The sequence below is a fragment of the Anomaloglossus baeobatrachus genome, chromosome 5 (assembly GCF_048569485.1).
Source record: "Anomaloglossus baeobatrachus isolate aAnoBae1 chromosome 5, aAnoBae1.hap1, whole genome shotgun sequence".
In the NCBI taxonomy this organism is placed as follows: Eukaryota; Metazoa; Chordata; class Amphibia; order Anura; family Aromobatidae; genus Anomaloglossus; species Anomaloglossus baeobatrachus.
Window position 1 is genome coordinate 67,757,685 of NC_134357.1, and position 20,678 is coordinate 67,778,362.

Here is a 20,678-nt window from a genome sequence, read left to right on the forward strand (position 1 = left end):
CTGGGACTTCCAGCCCTTCAGTTTAAGGGTTTACCTTTGGGTAAACACCAGTTGAGTTCCTGCTGTGAGTTGGTTTGTTTTTCTTCCTAGCTCCTATCCATTTCACCTTACATGAATGTGTTTTAGTTCTCTCACCCTGAGTTTTTGTGTCTTCCTGCACACCTTCCTCTCTACTTGTTGGCAATGTGTTGCAGCCTTCCTTTTGGTCCTTCAAGATGTATGAGAAATCGCTCTACAGTGGTTTAGGCAGTAAGGTCCGAGGTCAAGTTGTTAGTTGTGCGGTTAGGGTCTTTCTAGTCTCTACAGGGACCAGTTGGGTGCATGCACCTTTTCTCCCTGTATTAGGTCTTCACTTTTTCTGTTACCCGTCTATGAGAGTGTTTATGTTCACAACACATGGTATCTCGTGTGCTGACTTGGAACCTTGTGAATGGAAGACCCAGAAATAAGGGAAGTAGAGTATAGAAGAAAAATAAAATGATAAATGAATCAACTGGAGACTTTGTGGTAAGAGGAGTGTTATTTGGAGGGTTGGAAGAATACTGCACTAATATTCTTTACACCTACCGGCTGATTTAATTTGCATCAAATTTATTCAACTTGAATTAAATTTCCCCCTGATTTAAGTGAATCTGCCCAATGTAAAGTTCAGGAAATTTAGAAGCAGCTACCTGAGCACATTGTGCAGCAATTTCTTTAATGTATTAACTTGTATCATGAGTGATCTATCCAAATAGCAAACATATCAGTGTATTATTATTTTTTACTGTTTGATATCGCACTTCTCACAGTATATTCCTCCTTGTATCATGAAAGTTTAATTTATTATGCACTGTTATTACTATGGTTAATATTGTGCTTACCAAAATGAAAATAATTAATTATATTTTTCTTTTTTTTTGTTGTAACTAGCACTTTCTACTACTCCTACAACTGCTAGTACTACTCCTACTACTGCTACTACTACTCCTAGTACTCCTAGTACTACTAGTAAGTTGTAATGAAGCATTATCTACTAACTGTTCTTGTATTAATGCTCTTATATAATGTATTATGTTACATTATGCTCTGAGTTACATTGTGCAAATTCTAAGGTACAAAGTATTTTTTTTTGTAATCTTACCTTTCCCAACACCAGGCTCACCTAGTAAGTGTAATATATGTAATTACACATTTAATGAAAACATGTTTATTTTCCTGGTGTAAATAATCAGGTATCATTCGAATTTGGGGAAAGACCTTATTTAAAATGCCATGATCCCTCTTAATTTTTAAAACCTGTCAGAAAAAGAGGGTGAGGTGCTTGTAGTTTGTAGAGAAGAATGAGTCACAGAAAATGAGCAAAAATATACAGGTAAAGTTAGGTCCAGAAATATTTGGACAGTGACACAATTTTCGCGAGTTGGGCTCTGCATGCCACCACATTGGATTTGAAATGAAACCTCTACAACAGAATTCAAGTGCGGATTGTAACGTTTAATTTGAAGGTTTGAACAAAAATATCTTATAGAAATTGTAGGAATTGTACACATTTCTTTACAAACACTCCACATTTTAGGAGGTCAAAAGTAATTGGACAAATAAACCAAACCCCAAAAAAAAATTTTTATTTTCAATATTTTGTTGCGAATCCTTTGGAGGCAATCACTGCCTTAAGTCTGGAACCCATGGACATCACCAAATGCTGGGTTTCCTCCTTCTTAATGCTTTGCCAGGCCTTTACAGCCGCAGCCTTTAGGTCTTGCTTGTTTGTGGGTCTTTCCGTCTTAAGTCTGGATTTGAGCAAGTGAAATGCATGCTCAATTGGGTTAAGATCTGGTGATTGACTTGGCCATTGCAGAATGTTCCACTTTTTTGCACTCATGAACTCCTGGGTAGCTTTGGCTGTATGCTTGGGGTCATTGTCCATCTGTACTATGAAGCGCCGTCCGATCAACTTTGCGGCATTTGGCTGAATCTGGGCTGAAAGTATATCCCGGTACACTTCAGAATTCATCCGGCTACTCTTATCTGCTGTTATGTCATCAATAAACACAAGTGACCCAGTGCCATTGAAAGCCATGCATGCCCATGCCATCACGTTGCCTCCACCATGTTTTACAGAGGATGTGGTGTGCCTTGGATCATGTGCCGTTCCCTTTCTTCTCCAAACTTTTTTCTTCCCATCATTCTGGTACAGGTTGATCTTGGTCTCATCTGTCCATAGAATACTTTTCCAGAACTGAGCTGGCTTCATGAGGTGTTTTTCAGCTAATTTAACTCTGGCCTGTCTATTTTTGGAATTGATGAATGGTTTGCATCTAGATGTGAACCCTTTGTATTTACTTTCATGGAGTCTTCTCTTTACTGTTGACTTAGAGACAGATACACCTACTTCACTGAGAGTGTTCTGGACTTCAGTTGATGTTGTGAACGGGTTCTTCTTCACCAAAGAAAGTATGCGGCGATCATCTACCACTGTTGTCATCCGTGGATGCCCAGGCCTTTTTGAGTTCCCAAGCTCACCAGTCAATTCCTTTTTTCTCAGAATGTACCCGACTGTTGATTTTGCTACTCCAAGCATGTCTGCTATCTCTCTGATGGATTTTTTCTTTTTTTTCAGCCTCAGGATGTTCTGCTTCACCTCAATTGAGAGTTCCTTAGACCGCATGTTGTCTGGTCACAGCAACAGCTTCCAAATGCAAAACCACACACCTGTAATCAACCCCAGACCTTTTAACTACTTCATTGCTTACAGGTTAACGAAGGAGACGCCTTCAGAGTTAATTGCAGCCCTTAGAGTCCCTTGTCCAATTACTTTTGGTCCCTTGAAAAAGAGGAGGCTATGCATTACCGAGCTATGATTCCTAAACCCTTTCTCCGATTTGGATGTGAAAACTCTCATATTGCAGCTGGGAGTGTGCACTTTCAGCCCATATTATATATATAATTGTATTTCTGAACATGTTTTTGTAAACAGCTAAAATAACAAAACTTGTGTCACTGTCCAAATATTTCTGGACCTAACTGTATATTTAAAACTGGTCAAACATTCAGGACACCCTTGCTTGCTGCCAGGTCCGGCTTCAGGTCTTCGTGGGCCCGGGCAAAAAAAGTCTCAGTCTCATGCACACACAGACACGCAGATACACAGATACGTACACATGCAGGAATACATACATATTTGAAGACAAAGTCACAACAAATATATATATATTATCAACACATATCTCAAAATATGAGCCATTAATGTAAACACCGAACCAGCCAAGGTAGGACGGGAAGGGTGTCAGCACTACTCATAGTACTAATCAAACACAGGAGGAAAAGAGTAAAGTGCAAAATCAATACTTTATTAGGACTGACACAACAAGAAAAAAATTTAAAAGAGGTATACTACCAGACCAATAGGGATAAAATTACAATAGTCCCATTATCATGACAGTTTGCAATCCATATATTACATAAACGTCAGACCAGCAGTGGTAAAATAACAATTTAGAGTTACATGGTAAGTGGAATAGCTTATTACAAGGCACAGAATGGGGTTCGCTTCTCTTACCTAAAGTGCAAGTTGAGGATGAAAGGATCCATAGTGTGCCTAAGGTGCCAGCAACCCAGATACAGTCCCTTTAGCGAGTGGATTCCCTAATAAACGCCCAAGATCTCCATCCGACGCGCGTTTCGCGGGTGGGTTTAGCTTTTTCAAGGTGGGGAGCCTTAGGCTTAGACTCGCTAAAGGGACTGTATCTGGGTTGCTGACACCTTAGGCACACTGTGGATCCTTTCATCCTGCACTTGCACTTTAGGTAAGAGAAACGAACCCCACTCTTTCCAGGACTGTCTCTTTCCTCGTCTGTCTCTTTCCTCATCTGTCTCTTTGCCCGTCTGTCTCTTTGCCCGTCTGTCTCTTTCCAGGGCTGTCTCTTTCTCCGTCTGTGTCTTTCCCTGTCTGTCTCTTTCCAGGGCCTTCTCTTTTCAGGGCTGTCTCTTTGTCCAGCTGACTCTTTCCAGGACTGTCTCTTTCCTGGACTGTCTCTTTCCCCAGCTGTCTGTTTCCCTGGCTGTCTATTTGCCCGTCTGTTCCTTTCCAGGGCTGTCTCTTTCCAGGGTTGTATTTTTCACTGTCTGTCTCTTTCCCCGTCTGTCTATTTGCCCAGCTGACTCTTTCCAGGACTGTCTCTTTCCTCGTCTGTCTCTTTCCTCGTCTGTCTCTTTCCCCATCTGTCTCTTTGCCCGTCTGTCTCTTTGCCCGTCTGTCTCTTTCCAGGGCTGTCTCTTTCCAGGGCTGTCTCTTTCTCCGTCTGTGTCTTCCCCTGTCTGTTTCTTTCCAGGGCTCTCTCTTTCCAGGGCTGTCTCTTTGCCCGGCTGACTCTTTCCAGGGCTGTCTCTTTTCAGGGCTGTCTCTTTCCCCTTCTGTCTCTTTCCCCGTCTGTCTCTTTCCCTGTCTGTCTCTTTCCCTGTCTGTCTCTTTCCCTGTCTGTCTCTTTCCCTGTCTGTCTCTTTGCCCATCTGTCTCTTTGCCCGTATGTCACTTTGCCCATCTGTCTCTTTGCGCATCTGTCCCTTTCCAGGGCTGTCTCTTTCCAGGGCTGTCTCTTTCCCTGTCTGTCTGTCTGTTTCCCCATCTGTCTCTGTCTGTGTCTCTGTCTGTCTGTCTTTTTCTATCTCTCTATCCATCTCTCGACCGACATCATATTACCTCACACATAAGCTTCAACTAACAGTTTATTTTGTTCCTATAGCAACCACCGACAGTTGCTATTAATAACCTATATCTCCCACCTCCATTCAGTTTAATGGCGGCAGGATTTTAGAGACTAACTGTAAAGCACGGGATTAAACTTTTCTGTCAAAACATAGTCTACGACGCTCCCTGGGTCACATGGGGTGTCTGTGCAAAATTTTGTGATTGTAAATGCGACGGTGCGGATTCCTGTGGCGGACATACATACATACATACACACACACATACACTCAGCTTTATATAATATATATATATATATATATATATATATATATATATATATATACAATACAGACCAAACGTTTGGACACAACTTCTTATTCAAAGAGTTTTCTTTATTTTCATGACTCTGAAAATTTTAGATTCACATTGAAGGCATCAAAACTATGAATTAATGTGGAATGAAATAACAAAAAAGTGTGAAACAACTGAAAATATGTCTTATATTCTAGGTTCTTCAAAGTAGCCACCTTTTGCTTTGATTACTGCTTTGCACACTCATGGTAATCTATTGATTAGCTTCAAGAGGTAGTCACCGGAAATGGTTTTCACTTCACAGGTGTGCCCTGTCAGGTTTAATAAGTTTAATAAGTGGGATTTCTTGCTTTTTAAATGGGGTTGGGACCATCAGTTGTTTTGTGCAGAAGTCTGTTGGATACACAGATGATAGTCCTACTGAATAGACTGTTAAAATTTGTATTATGTATTTGTATTATGAAAAAGGAGAGGCCATCATTACTTTAAGAAATGAAGGTCAGTTAGTCCGAAAAATTGGGAAAACTTTGAAAGTGTCCCCAAGTGCAGTGGCAAAAACCATCAAACGCTACAAAGAAACTGCTCACATGAGAACCGCCCCAGGAAAGGAAGACCAAGAGTCACCTCTACTGCGGAGGATAAGTTTATCCGAGTCACCAGCCTCAGAAATCGCAGGTTAACAGCAGCTCAGATTAGAGACCAGGTCAATGCCACACAGAGTTTTAGCAGCAGACACATCTCTAGAACAACTGTTAAGAGGAGAGTTTGTGCAGCAGGTCTTCATGGTAAAATAGCTGCTAGGAAACCACTGCTAAGGACAGGCAACAAGCAGAAGAGACTTGTTTGGGCTAAAGAACACAAGGAATGGACATTAGACCAATGGAAATCTGTGCTTTGGTCTGATGAGTCCAAAATTGAGATCTTTGGATCAAACCACCGTGTCTTTGTGCAACGCAGAAAAGGTGAACGGATTGGACTCTTCATGCCTGGTTCCCTCCGTGAAGCATGAAGGAGGAGATGGGATGGTGTGGGGGTGCTTTGCTGATGACACTGTTGGGGATTTATTCAAAATTGAAGGCATATTGAACCAGCATGGCTACCACAGCATCTTGCAGCGGCATGCTATTCCATCCGGTTTGCGTTTAGTTGGACCATTATTTATTTTCAACAGGACCATGACCCCAAACACACCTCCAGGCTGTGAAAGGGCTATTTGATTAAGAAGGAGAGTGATGGGGTGCTACGCCAGATGACCTAGCCTTCACAGTCACCAGACCTGAACCCAATCGAGATGGTTTGGGGTGAGCTGGACCGCAGAGTGAAGGCAAAAGGGCCAACATGTGCTAGGCATCTCTTGGAACTCCTTCAAGACTGTTGGAAGACCATTTCCGGTGACTACCTCCTGAAGCTCATCAAGAGAATGCCAAGAGTGTGCAAAGCAGTAATCAAAGCAAAAGGTGGCTACTTTGAAGAACCTAGAATATAAGACATCTTTTCAGTTGTTTCAAGCTTTTTTGTTAAGTATTTCATTCCACATGTGTTAATTCATAGTTATGAAGTCTTCAATGTGAATCTACAATTTTCAGAGTTATGAAAATAAAGAAAACTCTTTGAATGAGAAGGTGTGTCCAAACGTTTCGTCTGTACTGTATATACACTTGATTATGTCTACTTATCACAATTGTGGTTGTGAAGAAAAAGTGCTTGCCTTTATGTTGATAATCTTGTAGAAGTAGGTCACATTTCAGATATAAGGAATACCTGTTGGCATATCATGGGTACAACATCAACAAACAAAATTTATTATTATGACCTCAGAGGGCCCGATGTGAACTGGAGAAAATGTGTAAATAAATAACTACAGTGGAACCTTGGTTTACGAGAACAATCCATTATGTGAGTGTGCTCATAAACCAAGTTACTCATCTAGGAAAGCAACATTTCCCATAGGAAATAATGGAAGCTCAGACAATTCGTTCCACAACTTGTGCAATGTCCCCTATTGTGCCATTCCACACAAGCACAAACACGCACAAACACACACACACACACACACACACACACACACACATTATGTTCACCTTACCCTCCGTTCCCTCGGCGGCCTCCTGGTTCTTGTAGTCCGCAGGTATGTGTATCTGGTAACCATCGCGGAAACAGCGGAAGTTTCTCCATCGTCACAATGGTTACCGATACACTTACTGTACCTGTGGACTACAAGAACCAGGAGGCTGCCAAGGGAACGGAAGGTAAGATGAGCATAATATATGTGTGTGCGTGTGTGTTTATGTGTGTTTGTGTGTGTTTGTCTGTCTTTGTGTGGACTGCAAGAGCAGCTCAGAGTGCGGTGAAAGTACGGAACCGGAAGTGTGTGCGGTGAGTATTTGCTTGTACCGCAAAGATTGCTCGTAAACTTTGTTACAAATTTACAGCAAGCTTTGCTCATATGGCAAAATACTCGCACACCAAGTTACTTGTAAACCGAGGTTCCACTGTACATAGATAGTAATGAACGCTTGCCTGCATAAACAACTTTGAATAAACTTTGAACAAACTCTTGATATAAGCTAATATTTGCTGGCAGACTATAGGTGGCTTCTGCAAAAATAATGAGTAATAGTTAAAAAACAAACAAACAAGGTTTCCAGTTGTGCCGCTAGAGTCAGATGTTGCCAATAACCCTATCAGAGGCTTCTAAATGCATGACATCATTATATGGGCTGTCCCATTTTGTTTAAAGGCATAGCACTCTTATGCGGGCATCACACGAGCCAATCTATCGTGCGATTGCACGAGCGATCGTGCCCGCCACCGTCGTTTGTGCATCACGGGCAATTAGTTGCACGTGGCGCACAAAGTCGTTAACCCCCCGTTACACGTACTTACCTTCCGGACGACGTCTCTGTGGGCGGCAAAAATCCACTTCCTGAAGGGGGAGGGACGTTCGGCGTCACTGCGACGTCACACAGCGGCCGGCCAATAAAAGTGGAGGGGCGGAGATGAGCGGGACGTAAACCTCCCGCCCACCTTCTTCCTTCCGCATTGCCGTCGGGACGCAGGCAAGCTGTGTTCATCGTTCCCGTGATGTCACACGGAGCGATGTGTGCTGCCTCGGGAACGATGAACAACCAGACGGTCGATTTTTTTGAAAGTGAGCGACGTGTCAACGATGAACGAGAAGATGAGTATTTCTGCTCGTTCACCGTCGCACGTAGCTGTCACATGCTATGATATATCAGACGATGCCGGATGTGCGTCACTACCGACGTGACCCCGACGACATATCGCCTGATATATCGTACCGTGTGACGCCCGCATTAGTGTATGTAAACTTGCACGTTTTTGTAGTTGCATTTTTCCGGACAAGAGATGCAGAAATGGTGCAGAAATCTCTTCATCCAATTAGCAACGTGTGCACATAGCCTTATGGCACATTGACATGCAATTATTGCAATATATAACAATAACGACAGTCTCCTATAAACACCAGTCATAGGTTGACCTTCATGGCAGTGCCGCCATGGCAGGTGAAGCTTTGTTGGGCTTTCTGATGTTGGATGCAGATATAGTGGCTGTGTAACTCGACAATTATCTGCCAATGAAGTTGCAGACTCAACTACTGAGCATGCACCAAAGACAGGACTTGACAACGAGCATGCCAGTAGATCCAATGAAAAGAAGGGGTTAAAATTATGTCATTTTTGTTCACATCATTTGTCGCGCTTTCTTCCAGCACCGTCATGCGGGGGCAGTCTGAATGATGAAACAGGATTTATAAATGGTTATTCCTATTACAGTTATTGCATCTGGATAATTGAGGTCCCATATAATTGTATCTTCATATACTTCAGTAGTATACAGTAAGTAATATTTACACGTGCACTAACATTTGTTTTTACAAACCCCCCCCTTTTGGTTTTCTTTTAACCCTCTCCCCAGAATAACTTAATGTTTCATATTATATAATTAATTAGTTATTTAATTTAATAGAATTTCTCTTTTTTTATAGTATGCGAAGTAATGGTGGTATTTGCAGTTACGACTACGAGTATTTGATAATATATGACGGAGATGTCGAGAATCACATTGAACTTGGCATGATTTGCGAGCAAACAACTCAAAGGTTTTACACATCATTCAACTTCATTACCTTGATATTTGTTAACCCATACGACTATGGAGAGTTTGAAATGGTGTTTATCATATGCTTTTCAGGTAATATGTGTAATAATTCATCAAATCGATAGTTTATTAATGACATGTTAAAGGGGTTGTCTACTTTCACAAAGTCCAGGTCACTGGGAGCAGTTTGTTATATAAAAATCACAAATTGTGCTCTACTCACCATCCTTGACTCAAGCAAGGCACGTACATAAAAATCATGGGGGAAATAGCAAAAGTCTTAATTGGACTCCCGCTCTCTTGCACCCCAAAAAAAATACAATAAACTATGCAGGCCACAGTCACAGAAGGACATAGTTCCCAATTATTAATGACAGGGAAAGCTACATATTATTGGGGCAGTTCAGAGTAATATCGCTCCTTACTTACTTCAAATTCAAAAATTCAAATTAAAAAATCCACACAAGTCAATTTCCACATGAATATTCCCATCAGCTCGCGGGAGGGATTATTGAAATCTCATTAATTTATCTGCTAATGGATTTTCAATTACAAATCAAGAAAGAATATAAGCTCAACCAAAAAGAGAGGGGAGCCAGCACATATGCAAATGGCATGCATCAAATAAAAGTGTAAATTCACGGATTTATTCCAACTCTACTATAATACAAAATGAGATCTTTAGCAACCAATTGATCAACTGTTTGAGCCACCCCTGCCATGTCATGGCGAATCTCAACAGGGGGTCCTACTCTATATTTTATATTTCATCGTGCCATGTGGCCTCCTAGATAAATTAAAAGCTGAACCATATTGGAGCAACAAATATCATTATTTTTTACTCTGTGATATCGCACTTCTCACAGTATATTCCTCAGTGTATCATGAAGGATTACTTTATTATGCACTGTTATTACTATGGTTGATATTGTGCTTACTAAAATTAATTCAATTTTTCCTTTTTTCTATGTTTTAACTAGCACCCTCTACTACTCCTACTACTACTACTCCTAGTACTACTAGTAAGTTGTAATGAAGCATTATCCTCTAACTGTTCTTGTATTAAGGCTCTTATATATTGTATTATGTTTCATTATGCTCTGAGTTACATTTTACAAATTCTAAGGTACAAAGTATTTATTTTTCTTATTCTCTTAGCTCTCCCAATACCAGGCTCACCTAGTAAGTGTAATATATGTAATTACACATTTAACCCCTTAGCGACCCATGATGTACTGCGTAGGTCATGGATTGTGTGCGGTTAATCCCTCACCCCTGCCGTGGGCAGGCCGCAGTGATCCACGCACATATCAGCTGATTTCAACAGCTGACATGTGTGTCTGCTAGTCGCGAGTGGAATCGCTTCCACCTGCGACTATTAACCCCTTACATCTCGCTGCCAAAATCTGGCAGCGCGATTTATATGCGCGCCGGCATTATGCTGACCCCGCCCCCATCGGAAGTGACGTGACATGATCACGTGACTTACGTAGCACAGGGTCATGTAATGACACTTATAGCTAACATGAGTCACTTCCTCTCAATGCCAGAATACTGCCGGCATTGAAAGTAAAGCAGAATATCTGCAGCTCTTAAGGGGGCTTTACATGCTGTGACATCGCTAGCAATCTCGTTAGCGATCTGACATCCCAGATCGCAGATGCGATCTGCCGAGATCGCACATAGAGCGTTTTTATAGCGCCGGTCGCATCTGCGATCTGGTGTGTCACATCGCTAACAGCGATGTCACAGCGTGTAAAGCACCCTTTAGCTCTGCAGCTGTGATCTGGAGATATGGCATAGCGATCAGATTCTTGATCCATATAGCCCCCTAGGGAGACTAGTAAAATAAAAAAAAGTTAAAAAAAGTTTTAAAAAATTAAAAAAAAAAAACAAAAAACAAAAACCCTAAAAGTTCAAATCATCCCCCTTTTCACACCATTGAAAATTAAAGGGTTAAAAAAAATAAAAAAATACACATATTTCGTATCACCGCGTTCATAAATGCCCGATAATTTAAAATATAAAATCAAATAATCTGATTTGTAAATGGCGTAGCAGCAAAAAAATTCCATAAGCCAAAATTAAGTTTTTTGGTCGGCGCAAATTTTGCGTAAAATGCAATAAAAGGCGATCAAAATGTAGCATCTGCACAAAAATAGTACAGGTAAAAACGCCAGCTCGAGACACAAAAAATAAGTCATCACTGAGCCAAAGATCCAGAAAAATGAGAACGCTACGGGTTTTAGAAAATGCCGCAAAACGTGCACCACTTTTTTTGGACAAGCTTGTGAATTTTTTTAACCCCTTAGATACAAGTAGACCTATTCATTTTTGAAGTCTTGCACTTGCACCGCCCTCAGGAATCACACTGTCACATCAGTCTTACCATATAGTGAACACGGGGAATAAAATATCTTAAAAACTAATGTATGATCACACTTTATTTGCAGTTTTTCTACACTTGGAATTAATGTGCCACTTTCCAGTACAGTGTATAGTAAAACTTATGGTTTCATTTAAAACTACAACTTGTCCCGAAAAAACAAGCCCTTATATGGCAAGATTGATGGAAAATTTAAAAATCTTACGGCTCTTGGAAAAAAGAGAGGAACCCCCCCCCTGGAAAAACGCAAAATGCCTGGGGACTGAAGAGGGTTAATGAAAATATGTTTATTTTCGTGGTGTAAATAATCAGGTGTCAATGGAATTTGGGGAAAGCCCATATTTATAAAGTCATGACCCCACTTGTTTTCTAAAATCTGTCAGAAAAAGAGGGTGAGGGGTTATACTTGTAGTTTGCAGTCTTAGGAAGAGAAGAATATGAGTCACAGAAAATGAGCAAAAATATACAGGTATATCTAAAAGTCATCAAATATTCAGGACACCATTGCTTAATGCACATCATGAGGAGGCCATCAGGACATATGGTGGTCCTTCACTACGGACTTAATTTATGGTATATATTAATTTTCTCCTTTTCTTAACCCTATGTAAGGGCTCCGCCACACATCCGTGAAAACCACGTCCGTGTAAAACGGGCCGTTTTTCGGGTCCGTTTTCCGTTTTTTTAGGCCCGTTCTTATGGTATGTGTGGCCTGCGTATGTATCCCGTATGCTAGCCGTATGTTCGTGTGGAATGTCCGTGTGTGCGTGAGTGAAATAACTGACGTGTGTGTGTTGTCCGTGTGAAATGTACGTGTGTGATGCAAAATGTCGTTACTACATGTCGGAAGACAGAGTAGCGGGATGAGAATGAACTCGGGTGAACTTCACCCGACTTCATTGTCATGCCGCGGCTCTGTCTTTGTGCCGTGTACTGATTAGCGGTCACCTGTGAAGTATTCACTGTTGACCGCTAATCCCCCGAGTGACTGAAGTGTCCCCCCCTCTCTCATACTCACCGTTCCCCGATCACCGGCGCTGCACGGCATTCACACTGTTCCGGCGGCTTTTTCTAATTTGAAAAAGCCGGCCGCTCATTAAACAATCTCGTATTCCCTGCTTTCCCCGGTTTGTCGGGATTAATAAATTGGTAATGAGGGAATTTGTTTGTGTTTTTTATTTCTAATAAAGGATTTTTTCGGGTGTGTGTGTTTATTTACTGTTACTTACAGATTAATCATGGAAGGAATCTCGGGGAGACGCCTGACATGATTAATCTAGGACTTATTGGCAGCTATGGGCTGCCAATAACTCCTTATTACCCCGATTTGCCAACGCACCAGGGTAAATCGGGAAGAGCCGGGTACAGCCCCAGAACTGTCGCATATAATGTATGCGGCAATTCTGGGCGGCTGCTGACTGATATTGTTAGGGTGGGGGGCTCCCCATAACGTGGAGCTCCCCATCCTGAGAATACCAGCCTTCAGCCGTATGGCTTTATCTGGCTGGTATTAAAATGGGGGGGGACCGCACGCCGTTTTTTTTAATTATTTATTTATTTATTTCACTGCACAGTATAGACACGCCCACCGGCTGCTGTGATTGGGTACAGTTAGACAGCTGTCACTCAGTGTGGTGGGCATGTGTGACTGCAACCAATCACAGGCGCCGGTGGGCGGGTAAAGTAGGGAATACGAGATTGATTAATGGGCGGCCGGCTTTTTCAAAATAGTAAAAGCCGCCGGAGTTTTTATAACAGCCGTGCAGCGCCGCACCGGAGATCGGGGAACGGTAAGTATGAGAGAGGGGGGGAAACTGACCGTCAGACAGCTAGAGGGACAGATAAGACAGAGAGACCGACTGACAGACATAGAGACCGACCGACGGGCTGAGGGAGAGAACGAAACAGAAAAAGAAAAAAGACCGACATCACATGAAAAAAGCACAAAACGTACAGGGAGCAAATAGAGATGCGTCCGTGTAACTCGGACGTGCGCCCAGACCCATTGACTTTCATTGGGTCCGTGCTGCGTGTTGCGTGCAGAAAACGGACATGCTGGCGTGAGACACGGACCAAAAAACGCATCACGGAGACGGACTCACGGACATAACCAAAAACGCAATTGTAACCGCAGAGATATAGTAACATTGGTGCACGTTTGGCCGTGTCTCCAGTATACACGGAAACGGACCAAACACGCACGTGTTTCACGGATGTGTGTTTCAGGCCTAAAGCATGATACATCGTTTCTTCTTTTTTTTTTTGCAAGATTTAATTTATAATATATATTAATTTTCATGTTCCCAAAGGTTGTAATGTTATATATTTCCCCCAGTTTTATGGCCCAAGAAGGTCTGCAAGAGTGTTTGTCTTTCTTTGCATATTATTGCCTTCTCCTGTCTTAAGTCAGTTGTTATCTTATTGAAGGAGTTAGGGGTGCTTCACACACAGCGAACTCGCTGCCGAGATCGCTGCTGAGTCACGCTTTTTGTGACGCAGCAGTGACCTCATTAGCGATCTCGCTGTGTGTGACACTGAGCAGCGATCTGGCCCCTGCTGCGAGATCGCTGCTCGTTACACACAGCCCTGGTTCGTTTTCTTCAAAGGCGCTCTCCCACTGTGACACACAGATCGCTGTGTGGGACAGCGAGAGAGCGACGAAATGAAGCGAGCAGGGAGCAGGAGCCCGCATTTGGCAGCTGCGGTAAGCTGTAGCCAAGATAAACATCAGGTAACCAAGGTGGTTACCCAATATTTACCTTAGTTACCAGCCTCCGCAGCTCTCACTCTGCCTGTGCTGCCGGCTCCGGCTCTCTGCACATGTAGCTGCTGTACACATCATGTTAATTAACCCGATGTGTACTGTAGCTAGGAGAGCAAGGAGCCAGCGCTAAGCAGTGTGCGCGGCTCCCTGCTCTCTGCACATGTAGCTGCATTACACATCGGGTTAATTAACCCGATGTGTACTGTAGCTAGGAGAGCAAGGAGCCAGCGCTAAGCTAAGCGGTGTGCGCTGGTAACTAATGTAAATATCGGGTAACCATACCCGATGTTTACCTTAGTTACCAGTGTCCGCAGCTTCCAGACGCCGGCTCCGTGCAAGCGCAGCGTCGCTTGCACGTCGCTGCTGGCTGGGGGCTGGTCACTGGTCGCTGGTGAATTCTACCTGTTTGACAGCTCACCAGCGACCATGTAGCGATGCAGCAGCGATCCTGACCAGGTCAGATCGCTGGTCGGATCGCTGCTGCATCGCTAAAGTGTGAAGGCACCCTTAAATGAGACCTAAATCTATGTACAAACATCCCTATAAATTTATATCTAGCCAAGGGGAGTACATGAGTTCTGGGTGGCACTTAGAGCAAATTTTTCCAATTGCCATATTTGTCAAAGTGTGCAGAAGTTAAGCATGGTAGTTAGAAAGGGCAGCAGACAGGTCAGGAGTTCAAGATATTTAAACTTGTTTCTAGTTCTCATCTGCTGCAAATTGTCTCCCAAACCACTAATATTGTGGATCTTGTTTCCTCACGCACTTCATCAAGTTTATTTACTGTCTTTGAAATGGTTAGAGAAGAAAAATGTAAAAGGCTACTTTCTTCTTCTTGCCCTACTACCTGCACCAGTGACCCTATTCCCTCACACCTCCTCCAATTCCTCTTCCTTGCTACCTACCTAACCTACTTCCCCGATATTACCTTTGTGATGGAGCTGCCCGAAACTGCCATGAAAACAATAATAACATGTATTCCTGAATTAAGTGAATCTGCCCAAACTAAACTTGAGGAAATTTTGTCAAAACTTCTCAGAGCCCTATCCTTATAATGTATATTGAAGATCGCATGTGTTATATTCTGTTATTAACATTGTTAATATTGTGCTTTACAAAAATATTAAAGTTATTTCTTTTTCCCATTCTCTTCTAATGTTTTTTTTTTCTTTTAACCAGCATCAATTACAACGAGTAAGTTATAATCAAGTCTTAATACAATATTTTGGGGCAAATGTAAAATCAAAATGGAAAACTCTAAAAGAAAAACATTTTGACATATTTTGCGCATTTCTACATTTCTTCTATGATTTTGCATTTTGCTTGATTATAAAGGGCTGAGAACTGGTTAGAATATAAAAATGTTTTACCTACTTCTGCCACTTCTAGATGTCTTGCTGGAAGTGGTCATCTGATTAATTCTACTATTTTCAGTATTCTTTTTTCTACCTTCTAATGTCCATTTGTGTGCGTATGCCATCCGATAAGCCTCACACCATAATATTAGGTGAGATACGGGTAGATGATTTGTTTAGTATCTACGTGACTGTACACAGTGTGACTTGTCACTTATGTACATGTTATTATTGCTCAGTTTGAAGGTTTGCTCTGGTGACCTGTTGTTGCATGGCAGCTCTTCTCGGTGGATTTGTATCTGGGACTTCCAGCCCTTCAGTTTAAGGGTTTACCATTGGGTAAACACCAGTTGAGTTCCTGCTGTGAGTTGGTTTGTTTTTCTTCCTAGCTCCTATCCATTTCACCTTACATGAATGTGTTTTAATTCTCTCACCCTGAGTTTTTGTGTCTTCCTGCACACCTTCCTCTCTACTTGTTGGCAATGTGTTGCAGCCTGCCTTTTAGTCCCTCAAGATATATGAGAAATCGCTCTACGGTGATTTAGGTGGAAAGGTCCGAGGTCATGTTGTTAGTTGTGCGGCTAGGGTTTTTCTAGTCTCTACAGGGACCAGTTGGGTGCAGGCACGTTTTCTCCCTGTATTAGGTCTTCACCTTTTCTGTTACCCGTGTATGAGAGTGTTTATGTTCATAGCAAATGGTATCTCATGTGATGACTTAGAACCTAGTGAATGAAAGTCCCAGAAAACAGGGAAGTAGAGTAGAAAAATAAGATGATAAATTAATCAACCGGAGACTTTGTGGTAAGAGGAGCGTTATTTGGAGGGTTGGAAGAATACTGTAATTTTTTTTTCTTTACACCTACCGGCTGATTTAATTTGCATCAAATTTATTAAGCTGGAATAAAATTTCCCCCTGATTTAAGTGAATCTGCCCAAAGTGAACTTCATGAGATTTAGAAGCAGCTACCTGAGCACATTGTGCAGAAATTTCTTTAATGTATTAACTTGTATCTCTCCAAATAGCAAATATAACAATGCATCATTATTTTTTACTCTTTGATATCACACTTCTCACAGTATATTCTCCAGTGTATCATGAAGGTTTAATTTATTATGTACTGTTATTAGTATGGTTAATATTCTGCTTACCAAGATTAAAATTAATTCAATTTTTCCTTTTTTTCTGTGTTTTAACTAGCCCGTCCTACTACTCATACTACTCCTAGTACTACTAGTAAGTTGTAATGAAGCATTATCCTCTATCTATTCTTTTATTAAGACACTTATATATTGTATTATGTTTCATTATGCTCTGAGTTACATTTTACAAATATTAAGGTACACTTTTTCCCATTCTCTTACCTTTCCCAACACCAAGCTCACCTAGTAAGTGTAATATATGTATTTAGACATTTAATGAAAACATTTTTTTTTCCTGGTGTAAACAATCAGTTATCAATGGAATTTGGGGAAACCCCTTATTTATAAAGTCATAACCCCACTTATTTTTTTTAAAACCTGTCAGAAAAAGAGGGTGAGGGGTTATACTTGAGGTTTGTACGCTTAGGAAGAGAAGAATATGAGTCACAGAAAATGTGCAAAAATATACAGGTATATCTAAAACTGGTCAAACATTTAGGACACCATTGCTTGCTGCCAGGTTTGGCTCCAAGTTTTCGTGGGCCCCGGGCAAAAAAGTCTCACTAAGCCCCATGCATGCACAGGCATGCACATACACAGATATGTACATGTACCACCCTGCGAGGCGCCCGGCCGTTTCTCCGCTTGCTCGGGCCGAGCCGCTCGAGGTCCGGGCTCGGGTTGTCGGTGGCACGAGCGCTTCCGGACTGGGGGCCACTTCACTCTGTTAAGGGAGAGGCGGTGGCGTGGTGGTGTGGGGTGAGGCGCACAGCTGGGGGAGGTCGCGTTATCGTCCTACAAGTCGTGACGTCGCCCACAGGTCGTGGTGACGGGATGCACCACAGCTGTGGCTGGAGAGATGGGGGGGCTCATCCGGGATCGGTGTTGCGGCCGCAGCCTAGATGTTAGACCTTCCGTGGGTACGGGCGCTGTGTCCCAGGGCCTGGCGTGGAGGGCAGGGTGCTGGTGACGTGGTTGTCATCGAGGTGCAGGGTGCCGGGCTGCGGTGCAGTGTCATGCCCGGGTGGCACTGGTGTACTCATGATTAATTCACACTCAGAGTCACTGGTAAACCAAAGTTCAGGTATGGTCGGGTCCCGCAGCCGGCTGCTTGTGTCCCCCTGTGAAATTGGTGGCGGCCCCTTTCCCATGCACCTCTAGTATGGTCTTTGGCTCCCCTGCCTGGGCAGTGGTAGCCCGCTCCCTGGCGTTGAGCTGCCGGAGGAGCCCTCGGTTGCCCGCAGGTGCTGGCCCATTGGATGTTTGGCCCTTGGCGGTGGCACTCACCCGGTATCGGTGGGCTTTTGCCTTCTTTCGGGACCTTGGGTGTGGATGAACCTGTGAGGTCCAGCCAGCAATCAGTCAATTTGCCTAAACTCAGTGGCTTCTAAGCTAGGACGGGGTCTGAGTACCCGGTTTCTGGTGCTCCGGTACACGGTTGACTCCCTGGTTCAGGGCCGGCGGGCTCCAACCCTAGTCCGGTCCCTCTGGTTCTGTCGGTTGCTGTACCGGTACTCCTGCAGACGGCCACCACCGCCTGCCTGCCTGATGTTTCAGAGATTCCAGGCTCTAACCCGGGTCCCTGACAGTTCTGCTCCTCTACACCTCCTGTCACTGTCCCTCTCTAAACTATTCTCTTGTTTGTATTTCCTGCCTCAGGGCAGTAGTCTCCTCGGTGGGCGTGCCTTTCTGCCTGACTCCGCCCACCTGGTGTCCCCTACTGGCCCTGAGGGAGGCATCAGGTCTCCCTTTCGGGTGATGGGTGTGTCCTCACAGGGAATGGGTGTGTGTGTGTAATGTGGTAGGTGTTATTACCTGTGACCTCTGGGGTTCAGGGCGTCACATACACATACAGGAATACATACATATTTGAAGACAAATTCACAAATACATAGATACACACACACACACACTCACAAAGTGATATAAACTAACATACATAGATATACACATCATACATGCACACAGACACATTGCAGATATTTTTAAAATGAGGAGGCTGGCAGCAGCCTCGCTCACCTCCCACGCTTGACTCCATCCAGCTTCTCCAGAGCATGTGGCTTTGCAGACTGTACTCCATGATGACAGTCACTTTAACAGATGTAGCCGCGCACAGTGCACACTTGCACTGCTGTATTTACATCACAAGAAAGGCTGGGGGCTACAGTATATACATCACAGGAGGCACTGGGGGCTACAGTATATTGTGAGGTAGCGTGGTCGGCTGCACGGCAGAAGACACGGGATCCAGGCACCAATGGTCACAGCACACGGTTTATTACACAAACCAAAAGTCCAACAACAATATACATGTGCTCCCCAGGCAGACACTCAGGGAGTTGTGTTCACTCCCTCACACTAAGGCCCCACGGCTATGTTCCTGTTTCCTTTTAACCCTCCTTTCAGCCTGCAGGGAAACAGCATAAACCCTGGAGTGGAGTTGCTTTCTATGCATGGAGTGAGCACAACCGGGGCGAGACGTACCGGCCGTCATAGATAACCCCGGTCATAGTCTCACACACCCCCCCCTCTCAGTTCAAGCGAGCGGGGTTGAACTCCCGCCATCAAACACGGGCCGCGGGACAAGGCATCGGCGTTGCCCTGCAACCTACCGGCCCGGTGTTCAACCGTAAACCAGAAGTTCTGCAGAGAAAGGAACCACCGGGTAACCCGGGCATTCCGTTCCTTGGCGGACCTCATCCAGACCAGCGGAGAGTGATCAGTCACCAAGCGAAACTGTCGTCCCAGCAGGTAATAGCGTAGGGACTCCAAGGCCCACTTGATCGCCAGGCACTCCTTCTCTACTACGCTATAATTCCGCTCGGGAGGAGTGAGCTTCCTACTTAAGAAGGTGACGGGGTGTTCCTCCCCCTGAACCACCTGAGACAGCACTGCCCCAGGCCGACCTCCGAGGCGTCAGTCTGTACTATGAACTCCTTCCGGAAATCAGGGTTGATAAGAACGGGCTGTCCACACAGGACCCCCTTCAGGGCCCGGAATGAGTCCTCGGCCTGCTGAGTCCAGCGCACCATGATGGACTTCTTGCCTTTGAGAAGGTCCGTCAAGGGGGCTGATAGTCCTGCAAAATTTTTTACAAACCTCCTGTAGTACCCCACGATACCCAGGAAGGCCCTAACCTGCTTCGTGGTCAGGGGTCTAGGCCACTTCTGGATCGCCTTAACTTTGTTAATTTGGGGCTTAATCACTCCTTGGCTTATTACGTAGCCCTAGTAGCGGGCTTCCGTGAGCCCCAACGCACATTTCTTGGGATTGGCTGTCAATCCGGCTGTTCGGAGCGCGTTCACCACCGCTTGTACCTTTTCCAAGTGGGTCTGCCACTCAGAGCTGTAAATAATGATGTCATCAAGGTACGCTGATGCATACGCCTGGTGGGGTTCCAGCACCAGGTCCATCAACCTCTGGAACGTGGCCGGAGCGCCATGTAACCCAAAAGGCAAGACAAAATAGTGGAAGAGACCCTCCGGCGTAACAAAAGCGGTTTTCTCCTTGGCAGACTCCGTCAGTGGCACCTGCCAGTACCCCTTGGTCAGGTCGAGCGTGGTGAAATATTGCGCCCTTCCCAGCCTATCAATCAGCTCATCCACCCAGGGCATGGGGTAGAGATCGAACTTGGATACTTCGTTCAATCTCCTAAAGTCGTTGCAGAACCTTAAGGAGCCATCGGGTTTTGGTATTAGGACAATGGGACTAGCCCATTCACTCCGGGATTTTTCGATGACCCCGAGGCGTAGCATTGTCTTCACTTCCTCTGATATGGCTTGTCTTCGAGCCTCCGGCACCCGGTATGACTTCAGGCGTACCTTCAGGTGAGGCTCGGTGACAATGTCATGTTGTATCAGACTGGTTCTACCAGGCAGTTCGGAGAAGACATCGGGGTTCTGCTGAACCAGCCGTCTGGCCTCTCGCCTC

At 44.0% G+C, this 20,678-nt stretch overlaps 1 protein-coding gene across 1 annotated transcript in view; it reads left to right on the plus strand.

Annotated features, from left to right (window-relative positions):
- Positions 1-215: 215 nt before the first annotated feature.
- LOC142312629 (scavenger receptor cysteine-rich domain-containing protein DMBT1-like) overlaps positions 216-20,678 on the plus strand; it is a 36,591-nt gene continuing 16,128 nt past the window's right edge. Inside the window, exons 1-5 of the mRNA XM_075351625.1 lie at positions 216-249; positions 913-990; positions 8,715-8,841; positions 8,991-9,196; positions 10,084-10,125. Of these exons, the coding sequence (XP_075207740.1) occupies positions 216-249; positions 913-990; positions 8,715-8,841; positions 8,991-9,196; positions 10,084-10,125 (487 nt within the window). The remainder of the gene's footprint in view (positions 250-912; positions 991-8,714; positions 8,842-8,990; positions 9,197-10,083; positions 10,126-20,678) is intronic.